This window comes from Corvus kubaryi, unplaced genomic scaffold (genome assembly GCF_017639235.1).
Source record: "Corvus kubaryi isolate FWS band 111438036 unplaced genomic scaffold, C.kubaryi_AGA036_p1.0 37302, whole genome shotgun sequence".
NCBI lineage: Eukaryota > Metazoa > Chordata > Aves > Passeriformes > Corvidae > Corvus > Corvus kubaryi.
The window spans coordinates 141,976-165,506 of record NW_024581095.1 but is presented as its reverse complement, the minus strand read 5'-3'; the positions used below and the strand labels follow the sequence as shown (position 1 = coordinate 165,506).

Below are 23,531 nucleotides of genomic sequence, written 5' to 3'. Positions count from 1 at the left end.
CACTATACTGTTCACTTAATCAAAACCTAGTTACATTTGACTTAAACTTCTGTCCAGGCAGCTGTCACTGAGCTGAAAATCAACACTTGACTGTATTAGCAACAGGGAGTAACAGATCTCCACTGATTTAATAGCTTGACTGTCAGCAACGATCTCATCAGTGTCCCTCCAAGACCACTACTTGTGAATTATAAGTATCACTTTACCCAAAGTGCTGACCTTTATGCATGCATTAAGTTTGGCTTGAGGCAATGCCGAAGACAATCTTCCTCATGTGGAAAACAGAATTTTAAATGACAAGCCAAAGCTATTGCAGGTGAATCTGCTTAAAATAATGTTGACATTATTTTAGGTTTTGCTATAAACACAGCACTAATATACCCTGTCTGTTTTAGACATGCCTAAGAATAATGACACAAAAACTAATTTCTGTAAAGCAAACTAATGGTGCACGGCTGGAAATATGTAGACTTCACCAGAAACTCTAAGTGGTGACATATGCTTGCCCCTTAACTTTTTCTTTTATTTATATTTATTGCTCCTAAATGTCTGGGCTGCAATGAAACATGCCTCCTCATCTGGGCATTAGGCAGCCTTTTCATGACCTCCTGTAATTCAGCTAAGACATCACACTCCAGGCTGTTCTGCAGAAGTGACGTGGCAACTCTGCCTTCTGGACACTGTTTAAGTGCCCTCTCTCATATTCCTAGGTAAGGAGGAGACAAAAGAAGTGAGCAGACCACAGCGGCTCCAAGAAGGAGAGCAAGGTGGTAGGAGAGCTGTACAGGTTTCTCTACAGCCGGCACCAGCCTCATCCTGCTCTTCCCTAGACATGGTTTATCCTCCTGGTGTACCTGCCTGCTCTAGTTCCCCCTTCTCGCAGGATTTCAAATGTGTGAAAGCCGTCACTTGCAGGGTCAGGAAATGTGGAAACTGTGCACTCAAAGTTGAGCTCCTGCCAGCGTTCAAGCCTTAGTTATCGAGGTCTATTGCAACTTGAAGTGTGAACTGAGGCTGGTTCCTCTCTCCACGTGCTTCCGGCGAGAGCAAGCAGCAGGACACTGCTGGGATGGATGTGGCCCATTTTGGCACTCTAAATACAGAGACAGAATCAGGTTTAAAAAAGAAACATTGCTTATTCTGCAAGGGAGCAAAGTGAAGGTTTCCAGAAATCAAGCACACCAAAGGGTAAAAGGCCACAGCTTTTACACAGCGAAACTTACATGAAGCCCGCTAACACATATTCTCCGCCCACCTAATGCACATTCATTTCTGTGATGTAATCTTGCGCAATTCTTGAAACACAGCCTTTTTCTTTATTAAGCGACTTCTACTGTCTAAGTTATCTCCCGGCACCGGTTATATTTACAACACGCGAGGGGCCTTCAGCCTGGCGACAGACAATTCAACCTGAAGACATCGCGATCACGAACGAGCGGTACACGACACGATGGTGTTTACGTGCAGTCACGTCACCATGATCTGCCCCCGTAAAGACACAGGGAACTCCAGGAACTTCCCCGCCACAGCCCCCTCGCCGCGAGGGCACAAGGAACACCGGGAGCTTTCCCAAGGGCCCGGGAAACACCGGGACGTTCCACAAGGAACAGGAAACACTGACAGCTTCCCCTTCACAGCCCCCACACGCCACGGCGGGCGCGGCACTGCGCATGCGCCAACAGCGGGTTGTTGTGTCCCTCCTTGGGGCGCCTCCATCGCCGCGTTCGGACAGGGGACAGAGCCGGTGCTGCTCTGCACGCCAGCGCCTTTCCCGGGCGGAGTCTCCTGCTCAGGACTCCTTCTACTTGGAAGTTCGAGTCTGTAGCGTCACGTATGCGGCAGACTCAGTTCGTGGCCCTGTGCTGCGGCAGGAGGAGGCGGCGCACGGCTTGTCCCCCTCCATTTCGGGAGGGATGGTTCGCCCCGCGAGAGGCACGCCGGGAGCAGCGGGGCCGCCGGGGCAGCAGCTGGGCTTGTGAGGAAGGAGTGGTGTAAGGCTGTGGTGGTTGGGGCTGTTTGTCTTCGGAAATGGAGCACTTACCTCAAGTACGTCTTTTTAGACTCCTTGTACGGTTCGTGTATTTCTGTTGCTCTTCCGGATGTGTTTTCTCCCCTTTTTTTTTTTTTTTTTTTTTCAGACGAAAGTGGTGGAAGTCGGTCGGTGGCCGGAGCATGCACCAACATGACCAAAAGGTGTCCCAAGAACATGGTATTCTTGGCTTTTCTTATTAAGTGTTTGCTCTGTATAAAATATTATTTAGTTGTGAATTTTGAAATATTTTTCAACTGATTAATTGTTCTTTTTCATAGGCTGTGAACTTAATTTTGCAGAGGTGAGGAGCTCCCATACTTAAGTTTGGCCTTTGTGTTGCCCATTCATTCCGGTCCAGAATGAATGTGGTGTCAAAAAAGGCAAACAGGAATTCTTGCTCAAACTGGTTTAGGGAGCTGGTCGTGTACCTTCCTCCTCTCTGTTTTTGCAAGGACAAAAAACCCCAAGCAACCTGTAGAAATTGTATAGTTGAGCAGCTACGTAGGAAATTTTATACTTCAGTCTTTTAAAGTGAAGAATCTGATAGTTACTAGAAGAGGAAAAGCTAAAGTTATAATGGCCACTTTTACCACTGTTCAGGTGTCCTGTCTGTCATGATTTTTGCATTACATCTGCAAGTAATTAGTATATAATTTTCAAGTTTACCGCAGTGGCTTCTAGTTTTTCTATGGTAAAAAGATATTTGCAGCTTAATACTTAGGTATAGGAAAGATTAAAATGTTCTCGAAGGGGAAAAAATGTGTTTTCTTTTTGTAGATTTGTGGATTTGTTATTCAGTACTGAATAATATGTTGTCTACTCTTTTGCTGGACTTTCCTTGATGCACTTTTGAAAGTATAAAGTGTACTTTGATATTGTCAGATTCCTGCCGGAATGCTTAATTTGCGGAATGCTTTTTACAGGTTTCTAGTGTGTTTTGCTGGAAGTTCAGGATCTCCCAGAGATAGTCCTGTATGCTGAAAGCCTCCGAGCATGAGAAGGGCATGTGGGAAGAAGCCACGAAGTGCTGATTGCACAGCTGTGAGTAACAATAATTCCTTGTGCAACTTGGCCCTGTGGCCTGCTCTTAGAGTGAAGCTGGCTTTCTGCTGAGAAGGAAGTTTGGCACAGTGACTTCAGAGCAGGAATTGGAACTGAAAGAGTAGGAGTGAGATCAGCCTGGTGACTGTATTCTTATCAACAAGAGCAAAGTGGAAGCTCTAAAATAAAAAGTTTGGTGTGAGTGGCTCGTTAAATCGGTATGTGGCTGCCAATGTGTCCAAGACAAGGACATGCTTTTTCATGTTTGCTTTTAGGGGTGTGATATTGTGGAGCTGTTTAGAATACAAGGACTGAAGATGTTTAAAAGGCTAGCAAAACATGAAAGGTTGGAATCTCACATGCTGCATACTGCTTCACTGTGAAGTCTTGGAAAAGCAAACACATTGAAAAGTTGAGAAGTGCAAGTCAGCCCAAAACTCATTAGTACAAACCAGTCATTAATAAAAATTGCATGCATTATCAAATCTTTCTTTGTCACTGAGACTGTGATTTGTGTAACCTACATACCCAACAGTGTAACAGGGAGTCCAAATCTTTGCAGCTAGGAACTTTTAGGTCAGTACTGGAAATCTGGTGTAAAAATGATCCAGTACTACATCACTGTAGTTTTTGTTTGGGTTGGGTTTTTTTCAGGAAAAAATATAACTGATCCTCAGTGAAGTGATGAAACTCCTTCAAGCTGGCCGTGATGCTCTTGCTCTAACATCAGAAAGTTTCATCAATGAAATGTGAAAATCTGCATGAGCAACACAGGTGCACTGAATCCTTTACCACTGCTGCTGGTAGGAGATGAGTGTGTGAAATCCATCCTCACCTTCAGCACCACAGACACTGGGGACTTCTGCAGGGCTGGAGACTAAGGTGGACACTCTTTGTAAGAACCTATTGGGACACTGGGAAGGGAAATGTATGTGTAATCAATTATTAGTAATGTGTCCAGCAACAGGGCTGCTGTTTGTTTTCCAACATAAAATTATTAAATCTTGTGTATTATTGGCTTACTGTTTTCACAGTGTTTTCTAGTGCACAGTCATACTGTATGCATGAGTTAGTACTGCAAAACTTTCTATTGATTCCCACCAGCCAGAAAGTGTTACTGCTGCCACCAGCTTATAGTTACTATCTGAATTCTTGCTTAGGTGGGCAAAGAGCCTCTCTTGCAAAAAAAAAAAAAAAAAATCTTGTGTCGGGAGCAGCTTGGGTCTGGGGCAAACCTACTGGGAGTAGGAGTGGGGAAGGTAGGGATGAACCATCGGGGTACAGAGAACATATAAAGATACAATAAAAAACCTTGCATCACCACAATCTTGCAAAAAAAATCTCTTAAAAATTAGTTTTGCAAATTTTACCTTTTTACTTTTTTCCCAAGGGATGAGGGGAAGCTCATTTTTGTAATTTTGTATTAGTCTTGGGGATTTAGAGAATGTTACTGAAAAGAGCTGTGTGCTACATGTGTCCAGTCTCACCTTGTGTGTTTATTTTTTTTCTTAGGAATTGTTAGAACCAGCCTGAGAGCAATGGCTGGCTGAGCAAACATTCCTCCCTAAGAAACAAGAAATTGTTTAAAAGATGGACTATTAAGTCTCCATGTAGTAAAGCAAAGTGCATTTAACTGCATTGTGGCAGTGATTGGTAATGTTTATGTAGACAAAAAATAAAAGATTTATGTTTCTGTTCTCAGAACTTCTATCTTTCCCAAGCTTTAGTAGTAGTTCCTTCTGTTTGGCAGTTTTGACTTCCTCTGTTATTGTTGCAACCCTTTGGAGTGCAACCCTTTGGATGAAACAAAGCATAGGAGCTGCTGAGTGGTTGGGATGTGATGACTTAGACCATGGTCTCCTGTAGTATTTGAAGATAGGGTTGGCTAAGATTTGGATTGCGGGGAGCAAAAGTAGAAATTTTAGAAGTAGGAATTCAGCAAAGCTGGATTGAAAAATAGCAGGAAAGGTGTCTTTCCATCATGGAGACCGGCAAGCTTGATTTATTATCACCTTGACCAGCTACATCATGTGGTACTTCAGCTTAACTTGGAGTGAAAAACTGTTGAGATAATTGGAATTACTGCTTTAAATCAATTTTATCAGAAGAACAAATGCTTAAATTGTGTATGTTGCAATGTCTGATTTTTCAGTACTGAATGTAAACATGTTACTAATACTAAGTGTAAAGTTGTTTTTGGTTTGTCAAGAGAGAAGGAGATTTCGACAAGCGTAATTAATTTTTAGTAATCCAGCATGTAATTGTGGAATGTACTTGAAAGTTTAAGGTTTTTATTAGGGATTACATTCCCTGAAGATACCATCTGTTCAGGAGTTTTGCTCATGGGCTTTGTTCTTGAAGTGTAAGACTGACAGGAGTAGCTTTTTAAAACTTAAAAAAATCAAAAGTGACAGCTAGTGCCAGGATTTGGTGATTGGTATCTAAAATGTTAATTACCTTTCAACTAAAAAAACATGTAGAACCCCAAGCTTTAATGTGTAATACAGGTGTTATAGTGGGGTAGAACAAGGGAAAAGTGAGGTAGAGGGAGCAGTAGGTGGGTGCAAGGGTCACAGATTGCTTACATGATAGTGCTGGTAAATGGGAAGTATGGTGTTAAACCCCAGGACTGCCTTTTATTTTGTGTGACTGGCTAGCTGAATTGCACCCTGGAAAAAAACACCAGACTAAATCTGCTCCGCAATAAAAACTGAAGAGAAAGGGTAAGGAATTCATATTCTGGAGCAACCTGCTATGTGTACTGAACCCTGCTTTGCAGGAATGGGGTGGACATCCTGTGCTCATGGGAAGTAGAGAAGTAAATCTTTTGGAGTTTGTTGGTTTGTTTTTTTTTTTCCTTTTGCTTCTGCTTTATTAAACTCTTTTATTTTGACTCACAAGGATTTTTTCCATCTACTTCCCTCCCCCATCCTGTTAAGAAGGGGAGTGATAGAGCAGCTTGGTGGGCACCTGGTGTCCAGCCAAGGTGGGAGAACAAATACAGGAATAAAACCAGACACATTAAGGAGAGAGTGTCTGCCACACTGGCTCTATCTGTGTTTGGTATGACAGCTTACACAGTCTGCTCTTGCTCTCTGGTGATTTTTAGGTGAGAAAGGAAACTGGTATAGATGTGCACTGGAAATACAAAGCTTACACTGACAACTTCCTGGTACAAGATAAAATACTTAATCTGGAGAAGCTGTATCCTCAAGTGGATTTTAATTGGTACTACACCTGTTTTTACCAGATGGTGGTGTCAAATGAATCTCTGTTTATGAAGGCTTTGCTCCTTAGTGTAATGTAAATAAGACACACAGGCAACCATGGAATGCCCTAAAAATTCAAGTTTTACTTGACTTTTAAATAACCTGGACACAAGTATTGACACAGCCATCTATCAAACTCAATTTAAAATAAAGCACACAGTTGCTTCGTGAATACTTAATGTACACAGAACAAATGTATCACATGTTCGTGTATGTTTTCAAACACCTTTCTAGGGAGTTTTGAATTAAACAAATCTTCCCAAAAGAAAACATGCTATCTCTTCAGTATTCACCTGTATAAAGGGAATGGATTTGGCAACTTAAATGACTTTTCAACCAACATCATCAATATCATGAGCTTGATTAGAATACAAATTGCAGAGTTAGTGATACTTGTAATAGGTCCAGCGTAGAAAACAGCAAGTCAAAGGCTGGTTCTGAATGAAAGAAACCAGCCAACTAAGCAAGGGAACCAGTACAGGATATACAAAAATGCTTTTGTGCTGTGGTTAGCAAGCCCTCTATTGTATAAAATACATGTTTTGCAAAAGGTTGTACAATTACGTTGTAATTGTGGCTAATTAGTGAGAATTCTATAACATATCAATGCTTAGCACTTACGGAAGTCTCAGAAGAGGTAAAGGCAGAGGTACAGAGTTAAAATTGTTGGCCTGAGATCAGTTCAGGAGAATTAGGATGAGAATGCCTCAAATACCAGTCCTTTGTCCAACTGAGCTCGGGTCTGTATGGCATTCAACCCCAGGGTAAACTTTTCTTGACACAGTTATGCATCTCATGCCTTTTGCCTGACTCATCAGGATATACAAGTATTTTAGACTGACATCCAGACTCCAGATCTGAAAATGCAACTGCCTCTAGGCAGTGAATGCCCCAGGAGAGCTGGGGAAGGGTAGCAACAGTGGAGAGGGCAAGGTGTAGCTCAGAGCTGTAAGGGGCCGGTCACAGACATGTAGGGCTGATTTAGGTCTAGAAAGCATAGGTGTGACACAGTAAGTGCTTTCAGTGATTGATCACTTGTGTGTCTCTCACAAAAATAGATCATAAAAAGGTGTTTTTCCTCAAATGATTGAGGAAAAGAAGCTTGAAGGGAAAGGAGGATCACATATATGAAAGCAATTTGCTTTTCTGTATTATTAACTGTTAGTGATATCCTTGTCAGAAGTTTTGCCTTGTTTTGGCACAACAAAACATTTGGAAAATGTGTAATAGAGGCATTAGATCTTTAGTATTCTGTGGATACAAAACTGTATTGTAGTGGCCCAGGCTAACATCAAACTCATTAAAAACCTGCTTCCTACATAGGCTCATTGGAGAGAAGACCACTAACTCAAATCCAGGGCTCTCTCTGTAGATTTCCCATTTAAATGCAAAAAAGTTGGCTTGATTATGAAACAACTCTCCAGTGACTTGAGAATTGAAACCTTTCACTATTAGACTAGACAGAAGCCTATTTTCTGATGTAGTGCAGTAAGTAAAATACCACACATATGGCTGATGGTATCCAGCAATAACACACAAGAGCCCACAGGAAGATGACAGCATACAGGAAAACGTGAGGTTGAATATAAACCTTCTTGATCAGTATTTAAAGATTGGCAAGATAGGTACACCAGGTACAGATAATTCTCAAATAATAACACAAATCCTCCTGCAGTAGTAGATATGTGCTACTTGCCTGTGGCTGAGTAAGGATAGCAGACTAATGGTAACAATTTAGAAAGCAGCAAACTATAAGCAAGTGAGTAATACTCCAAGGTGGAACACCTTCTCAAAGAAACAAGGAGCAGCTTTCATTGCAGACTAGTTCTTGTGGAGTTTGTCATATTTCAGTTGTCTTTCAAAAGATTGTGATGCTCTCGGTTAAGCCATTTTGCCATAGTGACTTTTCCTAGGGGTTGGTTGGAGGTTTTGTTATGGTTTTGGATTTTTTTTTCCTTTTTTTTGTTTTGTTTGGGCTTTTTTTTTAACTGTTGTTTGTGACAGTACTACACAAGGTCATAAACAGATCCTAAAGGATCACTTTAAATTGGAGCAATGACAATGAAACCATTTAACAAACTTAGAAAACTGAACAAATACTTTAAGCCATGCCCAACAATGTCCTAGAATTAAATCTGTAGTAAATTCAAAAAATTCTGAAGAACCTCTATGAAAAACTGAACTTTTACTACATAGAGGTTCTTACTCCTTCCTTTCCTTAGATTTGTTCACTGAGACTGTAGAAGCAGAGCTGTCCCAAGTAAATGACCAAAGAAAAGTATTTATTAAGTGACTCTGCCATCCGTGGATGCAGCATTTCCCATCCTACAGACCTCTCTACACTGTGATAGGAATACACAAACTATATGGCTGCCACTCTGGCTAGTAACATCCACCTGACCACCTCAAATAATGAAACAATGAAAAATCAAAAAATTAAGTGGAAAATAAAACACATCGTACAAAGTTTTGCTTACCATTTTAGTCAGTTAAAATGTGTATTAGTAATCCCATGCCTCTTGTCAAGTGTAACTTAGACACCTCATGCTAACTCCAGTTCTCAAGCAGTGTTGCCCTTCTGACAGGGCTGCAATTCCCTGGTGTTGCTTGGACTGGAAGACACAGGATCACTGCAAATCTCTGTGGGTTGTGGGGGTTGAGTGTAGAGAGGACAGAAGTAGAAAGGCACAGGAGCTGCTACAGCTGTTTACAATGCTGTTTCACAAATTCAGTATTTAGTTCAACAATTACACTTAGCAAAAATTACTTCCACAACACAAAGACTTTGCTAAGCTCCTGAGCAAGTCAGCAACAGCTCATCCATGTGCTGACTGTGGACAAATGGGAGGCAGAGAAGTGACTTTCAGGTATTTGTAAGTGATAGGACAAGAGAAGAGCCAGGCATCACTTCAGACATATATTAGAAGATAACCCACTCAATGTGCAGCATCATTAAAACTTAGTATTCCTACCATGACAATAGAAAAAAAAAAATTATAGTTATCAAACCCGAGATACTGCCTTTGTCATTTTAATATAGTAGAAATGGCTCAGAGAAAAGTGTCAGATTATTTTACATGAAAAGAGATTAAGGCAGATTTTGCTATCTAGTTAAAAAGGAAAAAAAAGCTATTTGCTAGCTGTCTTAAATACTACTCCACAAGTTTCATTTAACCAGCACTGAAGTGCCTTGCTAAGCAGTCTTAATACAGTGGGTTAGTTTATATTGCCCAGCTTCCAGTGTGCTTTACTGTAAGTTGGTAAATGTGTTTCTGTGGTACAGAATGTTCATTTAAATAGTCCCTCTACACAAAAGGACATTCAAAATTTAGAAGACTTAAACCTGCCCAAAGCAAAGTAAGTCTGTATCACCTCTGGAACTCACTGCTACAGCATGTTACAGCGTCTATTGTTTTTGAACTAAAATGGGTTGAGTCAGAATTTTTATCAACAACACGAGCATCCTTATTGTGCTAGGCTAAAATAAACCTTGTAAGAGCTATCTGTCCTTATGTCTCAGGACATAAGTTGATCCCCATATAAATTGTGAAGATAATTTCCCCATATCACACTGTATTGCACAATTGACCAAAAAAATATGACTGTTTTACTTATCTTGAAGCATCTGGTCCTGATCATGTCAGTTAACAGTCACTTCTTGGAACAAGGCTATTCAGTTACAGAGCAGACCACAAAGCCTGTTTTGTTGCAGCAATTTGTTGTTGTTGTTGTTGATGTTCTTTTTTTTGGAAATGTAACTGCTGATCTTTCAGTTTTGCAAAGACTTTTGGTTTTGGTTGTCTATCAGGCAGCTTGTCCTCAATCAGTCACACCACTAGAATGGTGTTGGTGATAAAACCATTGCTTGGTCTTCCCACAAGCAGGCTGGACTTCCAGGCATCCTGAAGGAATGACCACCATGTTGACTTAAGTTCCTTCTCTTGCACACATAAACAAATTCTCACTTTCCAAAGACCAAAATCCATTCGCCATCTTCAATTCATCAGTCAAGTCTCCACCTTGAAGCGTGACACCTGTACAGTTTTTACAATCTTAGTGGCGGATTTTCCATCAAAATTATTGGTGGATAGCGGAGGTCGTTCTTCTATTAGGCTGTCTTTAGATCCATTCTGCCTCTGAAAAGAACAAATTAAACATTGTTGAAAAGATAGAGCAGAATTTAAACACTGTGTTTTGCTAACTGTTGCTGTGAAAGACTTAGGCTATGGGTATAGCAATTTATGTATACATATATATACACACACCAGGAATATTAAAGTCTCTACATTTATTTGATCAAACAGACCTTTTTTCCCCCTCTCACCTCCTGCCAGCTGCTGCCCCTTTGTGCTATTGCCTATTCAGGAAATGCCATGATTAATTATTTGATATTTAGCAAAACACTGCAAGCAAACACAAGGAATTAATGGCCACTGTTATGAGGGAGCCTGGGGCTGAGGGAGAAGAGAGGTCTTTGTAGACACTGAACATTTTAACATTAATGGTATGGTAAGTGAAGTATCTGGAATTCTCCCTTCCATGTTTTGGTTCTCCTTTTGGGTGCTTGTACAGAAGACCTCAATTGCTTTTGAATAGACTTTGCTTCTTACATTTTGAGCTCAATAAAACTATCAAAACTGAGAGATATGGTAGTGTAATATATGATGAAAGACAGTAATTAAGTTAGATTAAGAAAGGACAAGTTCTGTCCTTTTTAGATGTCAATATCCTAAAATAATATTCAGTATTTGTGGGGGGAAAAAAGAAAAAGCAAAAGAAAAGCAGTGTTTCAAGCCCAAGCAACAAAACCCATATGGCAACCTCTAAACGAGGTGAATAAATTATGTGATTACAACAAGCACACCTGCATATTTTAAGAAGTTGTGAAAGTCACTTTTCCTTCTGTGAGGAGCAGAGATGCATCTTAAGGATGCATCAGACTGGGAAAGAGTTCTCCAGCAGCAGAAGCAGGTGGCATATGCTACAGAAGTACATATATTTTGGAATACAAAGTGTAAGTAAAATACAAAAATTCAACTCACACTGCTGCTGAAAAAAATCTCATCTTTATTTTTCACTGAAAAACAAAAACCATCTTAAATAAAGCACTAGAGCCCCACTTCTCCCTCCAATAAAAAGGAAAATTGCAAAGGATGTACAATCACTAACCTGTTGAGTTAGCTGGATGCTGGGACCTTTCCCGTCTGAAGATCGTGTAACAGGCAGTGGAGGGACCAGATCAGTTTTGACACTGGAATTATGATATCACAAAATGGATATTGCTTTAATGAAGTAAACTATAACTGTGCAGAGGAAGAACAATGAAACTGACACAGACAGTTCTATAGATATGAAAGGCTTTTATCACCTGACTTTAGACATCTGAAAGCTGTCATGCTGATCCTCTGTGGGCAGCTCCAGGGCATAGCCCATCCCATCCCTGTCTTCTCATGGTCTTCAGAAGCAGCCCAAATGGATGCAACATCATTGAATCACAGAATGGTTCAGTTTGGAAGAGACCTTAAAGATCATCCAGTTCCACCCCTGCCATGGGCAGGGACACCTTCCACTATCCCAGGTTGCTCCAAGCCCTGTCCAACCTGGCCTTGGACACTTCCAGGGATGGGGCAGCCACAGCTTCTCTGGGCAACATCACCACCCTCATGGCAAAGACAAGTCTCACCTGAAATCATGGGTGTGCCACACCTCCTTCAGGGTGCTACCCAGCCAAAACTAGCCTTCCAGGTGGGGACTGGAAGACAGTTTCATATTTTTAAGGCCTTCATGCAACTGAATGGGGCTGTTGCTTTTCCATTCATAAGTACTCTTCAGTCTTCTAGGAAAGACTGATCCACCCATTGATGAAGGGGGCTGTACTAGAGTTCCCATGAAACAAATTACAAAGCTAACACAGATAACATCTTAACTCTATCAAGGATGAAGGTATCTGGACAGCAACCCCTAGGCAACTTTATGACCTACCACTAAAGACCAATACAGGTTTATTTCAGCCTTTTCAGTTTTTCCTGCTTCCAAATGGATCAAGAAAGCCACTGTGGCTGGAAACAGACCATAAAAGGTTTTGGAGTTGTTTCATTCATGTTTAGCTCTGAAGACATGCCATTTAGGGGGTTGCCTGAACCCTGTGCCACCAACAAGCCACATTTATGCTGCTTCTTACCACCTCTTCTTCACCTCTCTAAACAACTTTTGGGCTGCACTAGACTAGTGCTAATTAGTCCATTAGTCCAGTGCTAATAACCAGGTTCACATACTTCACTTCAGACAGGACAGATCTCTCCCCATCAGAGCACTGGGACCGCCGGTACTGCCGGTAGCTACGAGGGGAGTGCGAGTGCCGGATGCGGATGGGGTCGCCTTGAGTCCTAAGAGAGACACAGAATTCACAACAGGGAGTTGGGTTGGTAAACCAGATCTTCGGCACAAAACATAAATTCAGCTGCAGACAGAGAGGTCCTCCCATTCCTTACCGAAGTGTAACAGATGGCTTCTTGCACTGGCTGAATTTAAAGGGCTGGTACTTCTTTTTAAAAGTCTGTATTTGGAATTCAATGCTTTAGGAGAGCAGAGGTCACAAACTGGCATGCCCATATTTGAGAATGAAACTTTAATAAAGAATGCATTAATTTATACGTCCTTAAACTCAGCCTTTTCTGCCTAGTGTGTTGTTTTGTGGAAGTACATTACAATGCAACCCAGGATCCCATTTTTACCGCATTCAGCTGCTTGCACTGACACATGGAATCCCACGTGGGCTATTATCACAGTGAAATGGATGTTGGTTCTCAAGGAAATAGCTGTGCCCTGGCAGCTGCCCATGACAAGCCAGGGAAGGGATTGCGGAGGTCAAAGAGTGCCTTGGATGATCAGAATATTTAAAACAAAAAATATTTAGGAAAAAATGGGTTTTCTTGTCTGCGTTCACTTCTCTCTGGTTCTGCAGTTTATAAAAAAGATTCATGGCTACCATAGGGAGACATACAGAACATACAGACAGGTTCATGAGTGTGTGGGAGAGATCAGGAGAGATGAAGATGATTTTTTTTTCGTATTTTTGAAAAGGAAAAATACTAGATTTTAAGATTATTAAGTATCCCCACCTAACACCATCCTAGGTGAGTATTTGGAATAGATATGAGCTTAGAGATTATGTGTAAATCCGTTCCTATTTCAGTAAGACAGAGGTCAGAGTAAAGTAAGAAAAGTGGACTTTTATATTTACAAAAAAAAAAATTCTGACATAAACTCACTCTACTTTAGTGTATGGAATTTCTTTCAATTGCTCCTCAGATAGGCCAGATGGATCCACAAGCTCCTTCCTATAAAGGATGAGGAAAAGTAAAAACTGTAACAGTAACTGTGAAACTGTAACAGTAACTGCAAAAATGTTTTTATTTTTATTATATTGGGCTGAAAAGATTTACTAAAACAAGCAGTTGTCAGCCCTGAGGCTACCTTGACATCAAAATAGGAAACCTATTTTGAAATAAGTGTAACTTCACCTTGATTGCTTCAACTGCATGTCGCATCCTGTTCCACCTTCCTCTCACCTCTCTGCAAATCTGATCTTGTTGCTTCACAATATAATGAGCAATATGTGTGCTAAACACTGAATATGCTTTGGAATTGCTAAATATCTTCCTAAGGGGTAATGGGGTGTCGTCCAAAAAGTGCTATTGACATTTTGGAAGCCACACAGGAATAAATCTCTAAAATTATGTATTGTTCTTTATTAATTCATTTACATACAGTGGTCATCTTTATTCAGTGCACTCAGTGACCTGCAGTATCTTCTACACACAGCAGGTCATTAACATAGACATAATTTACTGTAACTAAATCAGTGAACTGCCACAGTGGAGGGGATTTGAATAACTACATTAAGGGCAAACCAAGCATCTCAGACCCTACAAGGACCATACTTACTGAATATGTTTCCACAGTTCTTCTTTGGCTTGTACATCTGGGCTTCTCCTATAAATACCAATAAACACAACAAAGGCTGAGCTGTGAAAACCATGATCTGACATGTTGCTGTTCAAATAACTTCTAACAGCACAGACCCTGCACAGAAATCATGATAAATGTTATCCACTGGTGACTTCAATTTTAAGGTTTGTTATCTCAGAAAATGCATTAAACTTCATCGCTTTATTTCAACTGAAAAGTCATTTCTTGAACGACAGGCTCTCAATCACAATTCCAGTTCCACCAGCCTTCAGCAAGAGTGTATGTAAAATACAAACAACAGCAGAATTCCCCAAGCCAAATCACTGCCCAGTCGCTGCCAACACTTACCCCTCCAAGGACAACACATTTTGGAATAACGCTTCTGAAAAAGGCCCTTGGAAATGTCCTGTGGCCCACAGAGCCCTTTGTGGGCAGGAGGAGGGACAGGCCACAGCAGGCTGACACATCAGTAACCTGAGCCATTCCCAGGGGACACCAGTGAAGACTTGTGGCTCCACTGCAATCACAGTGCAGCCTCTCTCTGATCATTTCCAAGAAGAGTTTCTGCTCTATTTATTTGTTTTTTGGTGTCCAGTACAAAAAAAACCCCACCCCAACAAGCTAATCAAACCAGCAACTATGCCTACTTACGCACCTAAATATTTTACCAGCTATTTAATTCACACACAAAGAGCTTACCAAAAATGGTAATTTCCCTGTTGCAGTCACAGTGATGTAGCAAAGCAAGCCTGAGGGGCATGTCTTCCATTTTCTACTAAATCACAGAATATATGTTTCTAACTGGAACTCCATTCTTTTTACTGTTCTTTTCCTTTCCTTCTCTTTTGCAAGGTTAGTGCAAAACCACTGCTGTTGTTAAAGCTGCACCTAGAATTCACCCAAACCCATACAGAGTAAAAGATTAAGTAAAGATTTTAGACAGTGGCAGGGACTACATTTGCAGGGAGAGATCAGATAACTCTTTTCATTGTCATTATATAAGCTCAGTGTCAACAGCTAGACTGTTCCACACCATCTAAGATGTGAGGGATGCAACTTTCAGACACATCCAGCACACATAAATACTGCCACAGTTTCTCAAATATTAAGTCTTACATCATCGGGTCATACAGTCTGATCTTTTTTTCCCTTAAACAAAAAGGCTTATCATATTCAAAGATGCTTTCAGAGGGATATAATCCAAATTTAGATGGAGATCAAGGAGGACAGCAGACATCTGCAGTTTGGCACCTCTAAATGGGCTCTCCCCTGCCCAGAGACAGAGATGTATCAGAAATAATTCCAAACTGCTCTCTAGCATGAACAGTTTGACTGTTTTCTTATTTCACCATTACCATGTTTGGCTTATTTCCAGAGTTCAGCCTAGGAATAATGTTCAGAGATATCTATATTGCAGTAAACACTGTACAGCTGATGTAAAAGCAGAATGTTTTGGGATGAGCAGAAGTACTAGGAGATACTAGTTCACTGGTTTATAAACACCAGAGAAAGACCAAAGGGTGAAAATCAACCTAGCATTTGTGTTTCCCTAGTAGGGCTAAAATGAACTAATCCATAACCTCGTCAGGCTCCAAGGCTTTCCAGGCAAGACAATTCCTATACTCGACAAACTGCTGTCCCTTCCAGCTCCTCAGGTTCTCATGATGGCAACAGCTACAGCACGAGTGGTTTACAGTCCATTTGTTCTCCATGTCCAGAGTCTTTTAAAGCTTTTTTTTTTCTATTTATTATAATGCATTTAATTTTCTCAGATTTTCACTTCTATCTCTCCTTCTTCCTTCTTGCATTTACTTCTCTTTATTATATCTGTCCACACTGCTTTTAACTCCCTGATGCAGTAAATGCAGTGGCATTTAACAACATTTTTCACCCCTCAGTTTTGAACTGATTTCTGCTTCCATGAAGCTTCCTGTTCACAAACTAGCAGCTGCAAACCCTGCATTCACCCTGGGGCTGGAAAGATAGGCATCCTCTTCTGAGGCTGAATAATCAGGCAGTGGGGTATGTGAAAGCTGCTTGGAAAATGCCAGTTTCTCCAGGGAGGCTTTGTAATGCTTACAAGCACTAGTTTGCCCGAGGAAGCAAAGCCCCAAGGTCGCTCCCTAACCCAGGACCCGCACAAAGCAGGGTATGTGCGCACCACTGACCCATTTGATGGCTTTTACTTATTCATGGAAATACAGCAGTTCAGGACCTGGCCTTAAGTCTCAAGTATCATGAAGCATCATGTGAAGCCTCACTGACAGTAAGAAATATTAATTTGTGGGGCAGCATGGAAAGAGAGTGGTTAAATAAGAAGACATCTTCATTTCTCCACTTTCTAGAAAGTGTGCCTCCTGCTTTCTGTGACCAGCTCCAGGTATTTCGCTCTGTGATCTCTGCCATTTCTCCTCTTTCCATCCCTGCAATTACACTAATAATAAAGACTTTACTGTACAATACCAGTTAAGCAGTATGGCATCGCATGGAAAAAAAAAAAAAGAAAAAAAAGGTGAAATACAATGATTCCTCAGAGCAAACTTCTTTTAGACTTCACATCCTGCAATTAGTTATTTTCCATCTGTTTAAGAAGCGTTACCATACTGGGATAACCTTACAGCATTTATTCAGGTTAGCTCCCCATCAAAGAATATAAAGAAATATGATACAGATAAAATAACTTAATTGAAGCATTTTCTTTCCAAAGCCTGTTCCTGCTTCCTTTGAAATCAAACTGACAGAAAGCTTACAAAAAGAAAGGTGACATGTAAGATGAAATGTAGGTATTGCATATACCACATAGGAAATTCGTGTTTGTATGGTTCTTAAGAGTCCACAACAAAGCAATTCTTCTGTTAAATCTTTAAAGTCAGATCACAATCCCCCTTTCACTTTGTTTTCATCTTTTTACTGTGAATTGTCTTAGAACTCACAGTTTTGATATATAGGACTCAGATTGTCCTATCTCAGTATCTGAATCAATACCTTCTGGACAATTTGCATGCTGATCATTTTCTCTAATGCACAAGAAACCTAATGGGAATTCCCAGTAAGTGATGAATCTCATGGGGTTTTTTTGTTTATTCTTTTTTCGTTTGCACAAGCTGGAACAGCTCTACACATTAATAAGGTCTACATTATTTTTTGTGCCTGCATCTGCACCCTTATTAATATTTCAGTTTGAGTCACAAATGGTAAATTTAAATAGCCATGGAATTTTATGACCATTCTTCTTAATTAGAAAAAGCCCTTTGGCTACACAGATGTTTTACATGAACTCTTGAAAATAAATCCTGTGGAACTAGAACTGGGAGCTCTCTGCATTCTCCTTGAGGAGAAAGAAAGGTCAAATTCCTGTCAAATACTTTTATTCCCAAGACCAAGGAGACACCACCTTGCCACCACAAATGATTAATATTACTAATTATTAAACAAATGAAATGCACTGTGCCAGGCACAGTAACAAACATTTCAGCCACCACTTCACATATCCAAAGGGAAGCTCTAGTTACAATGAGTGCAATAATGGACTTACTGTGAAAGAATTACCTGTTCTACTAAATTTAAAGTTTTGTATCAGTTTTTAAATGGCCATATGACAACATTTATAACCAAAACAACCATAACCTATGGAATTATGTGTCCTTTTCCTCTGACCTGTATCCAGTCAAGTAAACAAACAGCTGAGCCAAACTAAATTAAATAAATTCTCTTACAATGTATGACAGGTTAACAGTTAAATGCCTTTTACTAATCTTTTTTCAAAATGGTTTGAAAGAAATTCTCATTTTATTTTTTTAGTTCCTATCTGCACATGTGAAGGATCTCTGCCATACTTAGGAGGTTTGGGTTTATTTCATTGTGGGTTTGTTTGTTTGTTTTTGTGGGTTTTTTTTTTTAACTGGAGAGTGTGATAAAAAGGGGAAACACATGAATAATTGAAACAATAGCAAAAGGAAATGAGAAGCCTTCCAAAGTCTTCAGGATTTCTTCATTTCTTTTCTTCTTCCAGGACCTTTCCTTGTTAAGTAAGGTGCTTCACATTGATGATTTTTTGCTAATAGTAGTTTAAATGAAACACAACTCAGAATGTCACTGTGCTGGAAAATCAAAGCCATTCCATAAGTTAAGTTAACCACAAGAGGGAACCCGTGCTGACCAAACAATGAGATTTACCTGGCCGATGGGTAAAAAAGAAAACCTGGCTACAAATTTAATCTAACCATTATTAGCTGAGTACATTTCCTATTTTACAGCACTTTCTGTATATAATCAAACAAACAGAAATCAAATTTAATCAACTGTATTTTCTGCATTCCATGCAAGTGAGCTTTAATAGTCCTGATTTTTAGTAACATATCATTGTACAATTACATCTAATAACACATGACTTTTGTGCAGCTGAAAGTGAACAAGTCTGTACAAAGCCTGTTAAAGTACAAATTCCAATATTTGGACCTTTAAAGGCAAATTCTATCCCTCATAAAGAATTAAAACTCTGCAGTATGAAACTGGAGACAGCAATGAGTCCTAGCAACACAGGCAACCGAGAACAGAACTCAAGCGGATTTTAATGCTGGAAACATCAATGCTGACTGTGGTTTCAGTGATACCAAACAGTGTGTCTATGGCCCAAAAAACATGCCATTAGAAGAAAAATGTAAATTAAAGGAAACCAACATTTTCATTAGCTTGGGAAAATTAATTTCAAGAGCTAATAACTTCACTATGTCGGAACAAGCTATCAGCAGGAACAGCAGTGCCTGGCAGTAGGGCTCCATCATGGAAATCCTGGCATTGGGATGCAATATATCACTGACTGCTGCTTGTCAGGGATAATTTGACTTGGAAACACGAGCAGCTGCTCGCATCTGAAACACCACTGCAGATATTATATGATTAAACTAGTATGCATGTATTTCATAAAAGTGTTTGCAGCTATCACATAAAATCTGAATGCTTCCACAGACTTGCAGCCCAGAAAAGAGGAATAACTGTACTCATTACAGAACTAATGCTCAATGAGCCACTGAACCACCCAGGACTTCTTCCCAGGTGATGGACAGAGTTCCTCAGCAGCTTTGTTACAAAGTTCTGTTTGCGTTATTTGTGCCCTGAAATTCAAATCACTAAACAAAGGCAGTTTGACCACAAAGACCAATCTGGTAATGTGGAAGCATGCCATGTGAAAATCTCTGCTCCTCAGCAGCTGAGGGCCACCACCACACTGGAGACACTCCTCCTGCTTTTTAACATGATTCAACAGCCTTAGTTTACACATCAAAGGATATGAAGGTTACATACGATCGAGATCTGTGCCTGGATCGCCGGTAGTTTGGATCTGCCTGGGTTTTCCCCTTCTGCCGCCGCAGCACAGCTTCCCACTGAGGAGCCGAGTCAACCATTTCATTCTCTTGCCGTAATCTGCAAAGCAAGTACCAGGAGTTTAGTCTGAAGGCTCTGATGCAGGATGCTCTGAGAAGCAGTGGGATATTTCTTTTTCCCCCCCCACAAAAATCCAGGTCCTGCAATGCTGTACTTAACCTTTCATCTTTGCCAAATTTTAACAAATGCTCCTAAACTACATTAAAGTAAGAACTCTATAAAAGAAAACTTGCTGATTTGTTATTTAGAAACAGCATGAACTAAAAATGTAACAATCCATGTCCACAACTTGAATTCTTCTTCCCAGCCCAAGCCAAACATCTGGATTTCTTTCCTTGTTTACATATTCCAGTCTACCTCATCTGCAGCAAATAGGAGACCCACATCATAATACAAGGTTCTACTACTACAACTTTCACAAGTACTTTATTCCAGCATGCACCTTCCTAGGATCCAGGGGAAAATCCCCTTGGTGAGTCCCCACTCAGAAGAAGTGCTCCCTTCGTCCTAACCTGCAACAAATCTCAGGATGCATGCAGATCTCCATGGCACTCCTTCTGCACTATCCCCTGAGGCTTTGCTCCCTGTCATGGCTTATGTGCATCTAAATGACATGCTATGCCTTTTATTTCTTCTTTTTTTAATTTGGTTTCTTTAAAATCCATGAATTCATTATTGGAATGCATTACAGATGGAGCCAAACATCGAAATCCTATCAACTCAGCATATTTGTTAGCAGGCTGCAATAATTTCACAATGCCACAACCATCCAGGCAGCCAGGCAGTGTTTGACCAAAGTTCCACAGATGCTTCCCACAGTTTTGAGGTTGCACAAATGACTGCTGGGATGAAGTGCTAAGGTGGTGGAGCAAAAGGATATGCTTGGTCACAGCAGTGAACTTAAAATTCAGCAGGGATTTCAAAACATCCCTGGAAAATACCACCTTGAGTGTGGACTGTCTGATCAGATGGTATGACTGTCATACTGGAGAAACCAGAGGGAAAGACTCACAGGTAAAACAAACAAAGAAGCAAACAGAGATAAAGGGATTACACTGGAGATGTAGAAAATGCAAAGTATGTTGTTGTTGCTCCTCACTTCAGATGTACTTTTCTCTTTGAGTTTTGAATTGTATCAGGCTAAACCAGCTACACAGGCTTCTGCTTTTCCTTTGATCAGATCTTCTCTCACATGCATAATGAATTTTGAGCTGGATCCCCAACTACTGTAAACAGCCACAGCTCTACGAAATGGTAGGAAGCATCTGGAGAAGACTGCAACCTCAGGTTTTGATTTCTACGCAAACGTTTTTAAATCTGTAATCTGCTGACAGGTATTAAAAAACTTCTACCTAAGGATTTAGTAGAAGAACTCACACAGCAACAAGTAATGAGTTGTGATTTTCATCCCAAATAATCCAATTTGTGCAAACAGCAATCATCCCATATGGTATAGACACCACGAACTGCCTCCCACACATGGCAGTCACTTGTACAAAAATACCAAAAATCTAAATATATAAAGTAGCATTGCAGCTATTAAAGCAAGCAGTGTCAGCCCACTCAAAGTCCTGTTGCAGCACAGCAGAACTCTACTAGATGGAGATATGAAGAAACAAAACATCCATTTTGCAGCTGCAAAGCATGCTCACATGAAATACATTATTTGAATGCAATGTTCAATTCTAGGAACTTTTGGGCAAATTTTTTAGCTTTTTGGTGACAGAAATGACAAAAAAAAAAAAAAGAAAATGAAAAGCTGAAAGTTTAACTCAAATCCTAAATTTCTATTTAAAGGTACTTTTGAATAAAAACTGCTGCCCTTGAACTGAAAGCCCATTACAACTTTCCTTTCATTCTTTTCACCGAGCACTGGCACAGGTTTTCCAGAGAGGTGGTGGCGTCTCCGTCCTTGGAGATACTGAAAAGCTGTATGGGAATGACAGCTCTTGGTGGCCCTGCTGGAGCAGTGGTTGGACCAGATGACACCCAGAGGTCCCTGACAGCCTCAACCATTCAGTCACTCTGATTCTAATCAGATGGATCTGCTCAGTGTAGCCAGGAAGGAAACTATGCTTCAGTACACACTGTCTGCTCCTTTAATACATTTTTGTCTACACAATGAATTTTGACCACAGGATTGAAAAAGCAAATGCATTTCTTCTGTGATTGAAAAATGCTCAACACAGGTTTTTCAACTTTCATATGATCATCTGCTTAGGAGAAAACATTTATATGATGGAGTGAAACCCCAAAGACTGAGATCCAGTAAGATTTTCCCTGAGATTTTTCTAGTGTTGTACCTTCAGAAGCTCTAATCTACATTTCTGGGGTTTTTTCTCATCTACATCTGGTTTTCTCTGATAATTTGTTTTCTCCTGGCAAATAGTTCACAGTGATCTCTTGTCCTGTGAACAGTATATTCTACTCTACTATGATCAGAAGAAGATTTCTTTGGTTAATGTGAGTATTCACTCATTCCAATAAAACAAAACAATTTTGTTTCTGCTTGTGTCAGGGACCTGGTTATTGTACTGGAAAATAAATTATATTATTCTATGTAACAGCATAAACTTGAGCAACAGCAGTTGCAAGCCTCATTTTAATGTCCTATTTAACCCTGCTAGGGCTGGCTCAGCTCTGATAACAGGAAAGCTACTCAGTGCCTCTGACCTTTCAGCTTGTTATGTTCCTGCTGTGGCTGCTAACAAAACACAGAAATTCATTATGACTGGTGTTTTCCTGCACCTGCTCACAAGGAACAAGTCTTAGACTTCCAGCTCATTTAGTACCTGTTTACTCTAACTCTTACAATGACTTTTTATCTGGCCTGATTTCAAGTAATCACCTCAGAAAAAGAGATGCTGAAACATTAACATTTTTGCTGTATCTTAGATTTCTGAAAATGTGAAAAACTTAGAAACAACTCAAAAAATTCATTTTTTTTTCTTCTTATTTTGAAATTTCTTTCCATGAAGTGAGGAAGGGTTGGTAAAGGCCCTTTTATCCTTCAAAAAAATGATAAGCAGTACTTATTCCTTCTCACAATTCAGTCTTTATATTGCCAGGAGTTCTTAAAAACATTCTTGTGGTCAGTCTCTAATTTCTTTCATTTGCTTGTGGAGCTCCCTGCACAAGGATTTTCACACGCGGGACAAAACCTGGCAAGAGTATTCTAGGAGAAAGGGATACAAAATACCACTTACTGCTGATCACTGAAACTACACTCAGCATGTCATTTCAACTTCAGCTGGAAAACAAACCTTCCATGCACACTAGGTTATTGTTAACCAAGTATCTTACTACACTGCACTCTAATTTAGGTAAGCTTCAAAGAAATTTTATGTCTCACATACGCTTTATGCCATCCTATGCGAGTGTCACAATGATTTTTTAGTATTTCTTTAACTACTGAAAGTCATGTTTAAAACATAATTACACTGTATACTCCCACAGCACTACCTAGAATATGATTATTTCTAAGAGCTTCCAGAGATCTGGAAATAATTTATCCCTGCAAAGTAGACATGAAGAAATGATGGAAGCTCATGGAGGCAGCAGTTTAGAAAATTTGCCTTAAAACAGTTCCTCTTTTGACCAGTTGCATTTCTCTTGCACTGTGTTTATGCAATATGAAGAAATTCTATGTGCTTTTAAAAATGTATTTTCTAAAATATATTTTTGAATATATTTGAATATTATTAAATTATATATGGATGCTGTTATCTCCAGTGCAACATGAAAGATACAGCTTTAAAGGGAATTTATAGGAATTCAGTAGTTATGCCATCTTTTTCATATCAGCAACAAGAAAAATAGGATATATAGTACAG

At 40.0% G+C, this 23,531-nt stretch overlaps 1 protein-coding gene, 1 long non-coding RNA gene and 1 other non-coding gene across 4 annotated transcripts in view; 2 read left to right on the top strand and 1 right to left on the bottom strand.

Annotated features, from left to right (window-relative positions):
• Positions 1–1,700: 1,700 nt before the first annotated feature.
• LOC121664622 lies at positions 1,701–4,092 on the top strand. 2 transcript variants are annotated; one of them, XR_006016048.1, is made up of 4 exons: positions 1,701–2,046; positions 2,139–2,209; positions 2,956–3,073; positions 3,349–4,092. It is a non-coding gene; the product is annotated as an uncharacterized LOC121664622 (long non-coding RNA). The 2 variants fall into 2 exon arrangements; XR_006016047.1 differs by having other exon boundaries at positions 1,705–2,046; positions 3,728–4,092.
• On the top strand, positions 2,359–2,491 carry LOC121664689. The gene has a single exon (XR_006016096.1). It is a non-coding gene; the product is annotated as a small nucleolar RNA SNORA13 (small nucleolar RNA).
• Positions 4,093–6,405: 2,313 nt separating the features above from the next.
• Positions 6,406–23,531, bottom strand: part of EPB41L4A (erythrocyte membrane protein band 4.1 like 4A) — a 118,914-nt gene continuing 101,788 nt past the window's right edge. Inside the window, exons 18-23 of the mRNA XM_042028026.1 lie at positions 19,618–19,737; positions 14,290–14,337; positions 13,614–13,682; positions 12,618–12,728; positions 11,512–11,593; positions 6,406–10,478 (exon numbers count right to left, since the gene is read on the bottom strand). Of these exons, the coding sequence (XP_041883960.1) occupies positions 10,350–10,478; positions 11,512–11,593; positions 12,618–12,728; positions 13,614–13,682; positions 14,290–14,337; positions 19,618–19,737 (559 nt within the window). The 3' untranslated portion in view covers positions 6,406–10,349. The remainder of the gene's footprint in view (positions 10,479–11,511; positions 11,594–12,617; positions 12,729–13,613; positions 13,683–14,289; positions 14,338–19,617; positions 19,738–23,531) is intronic.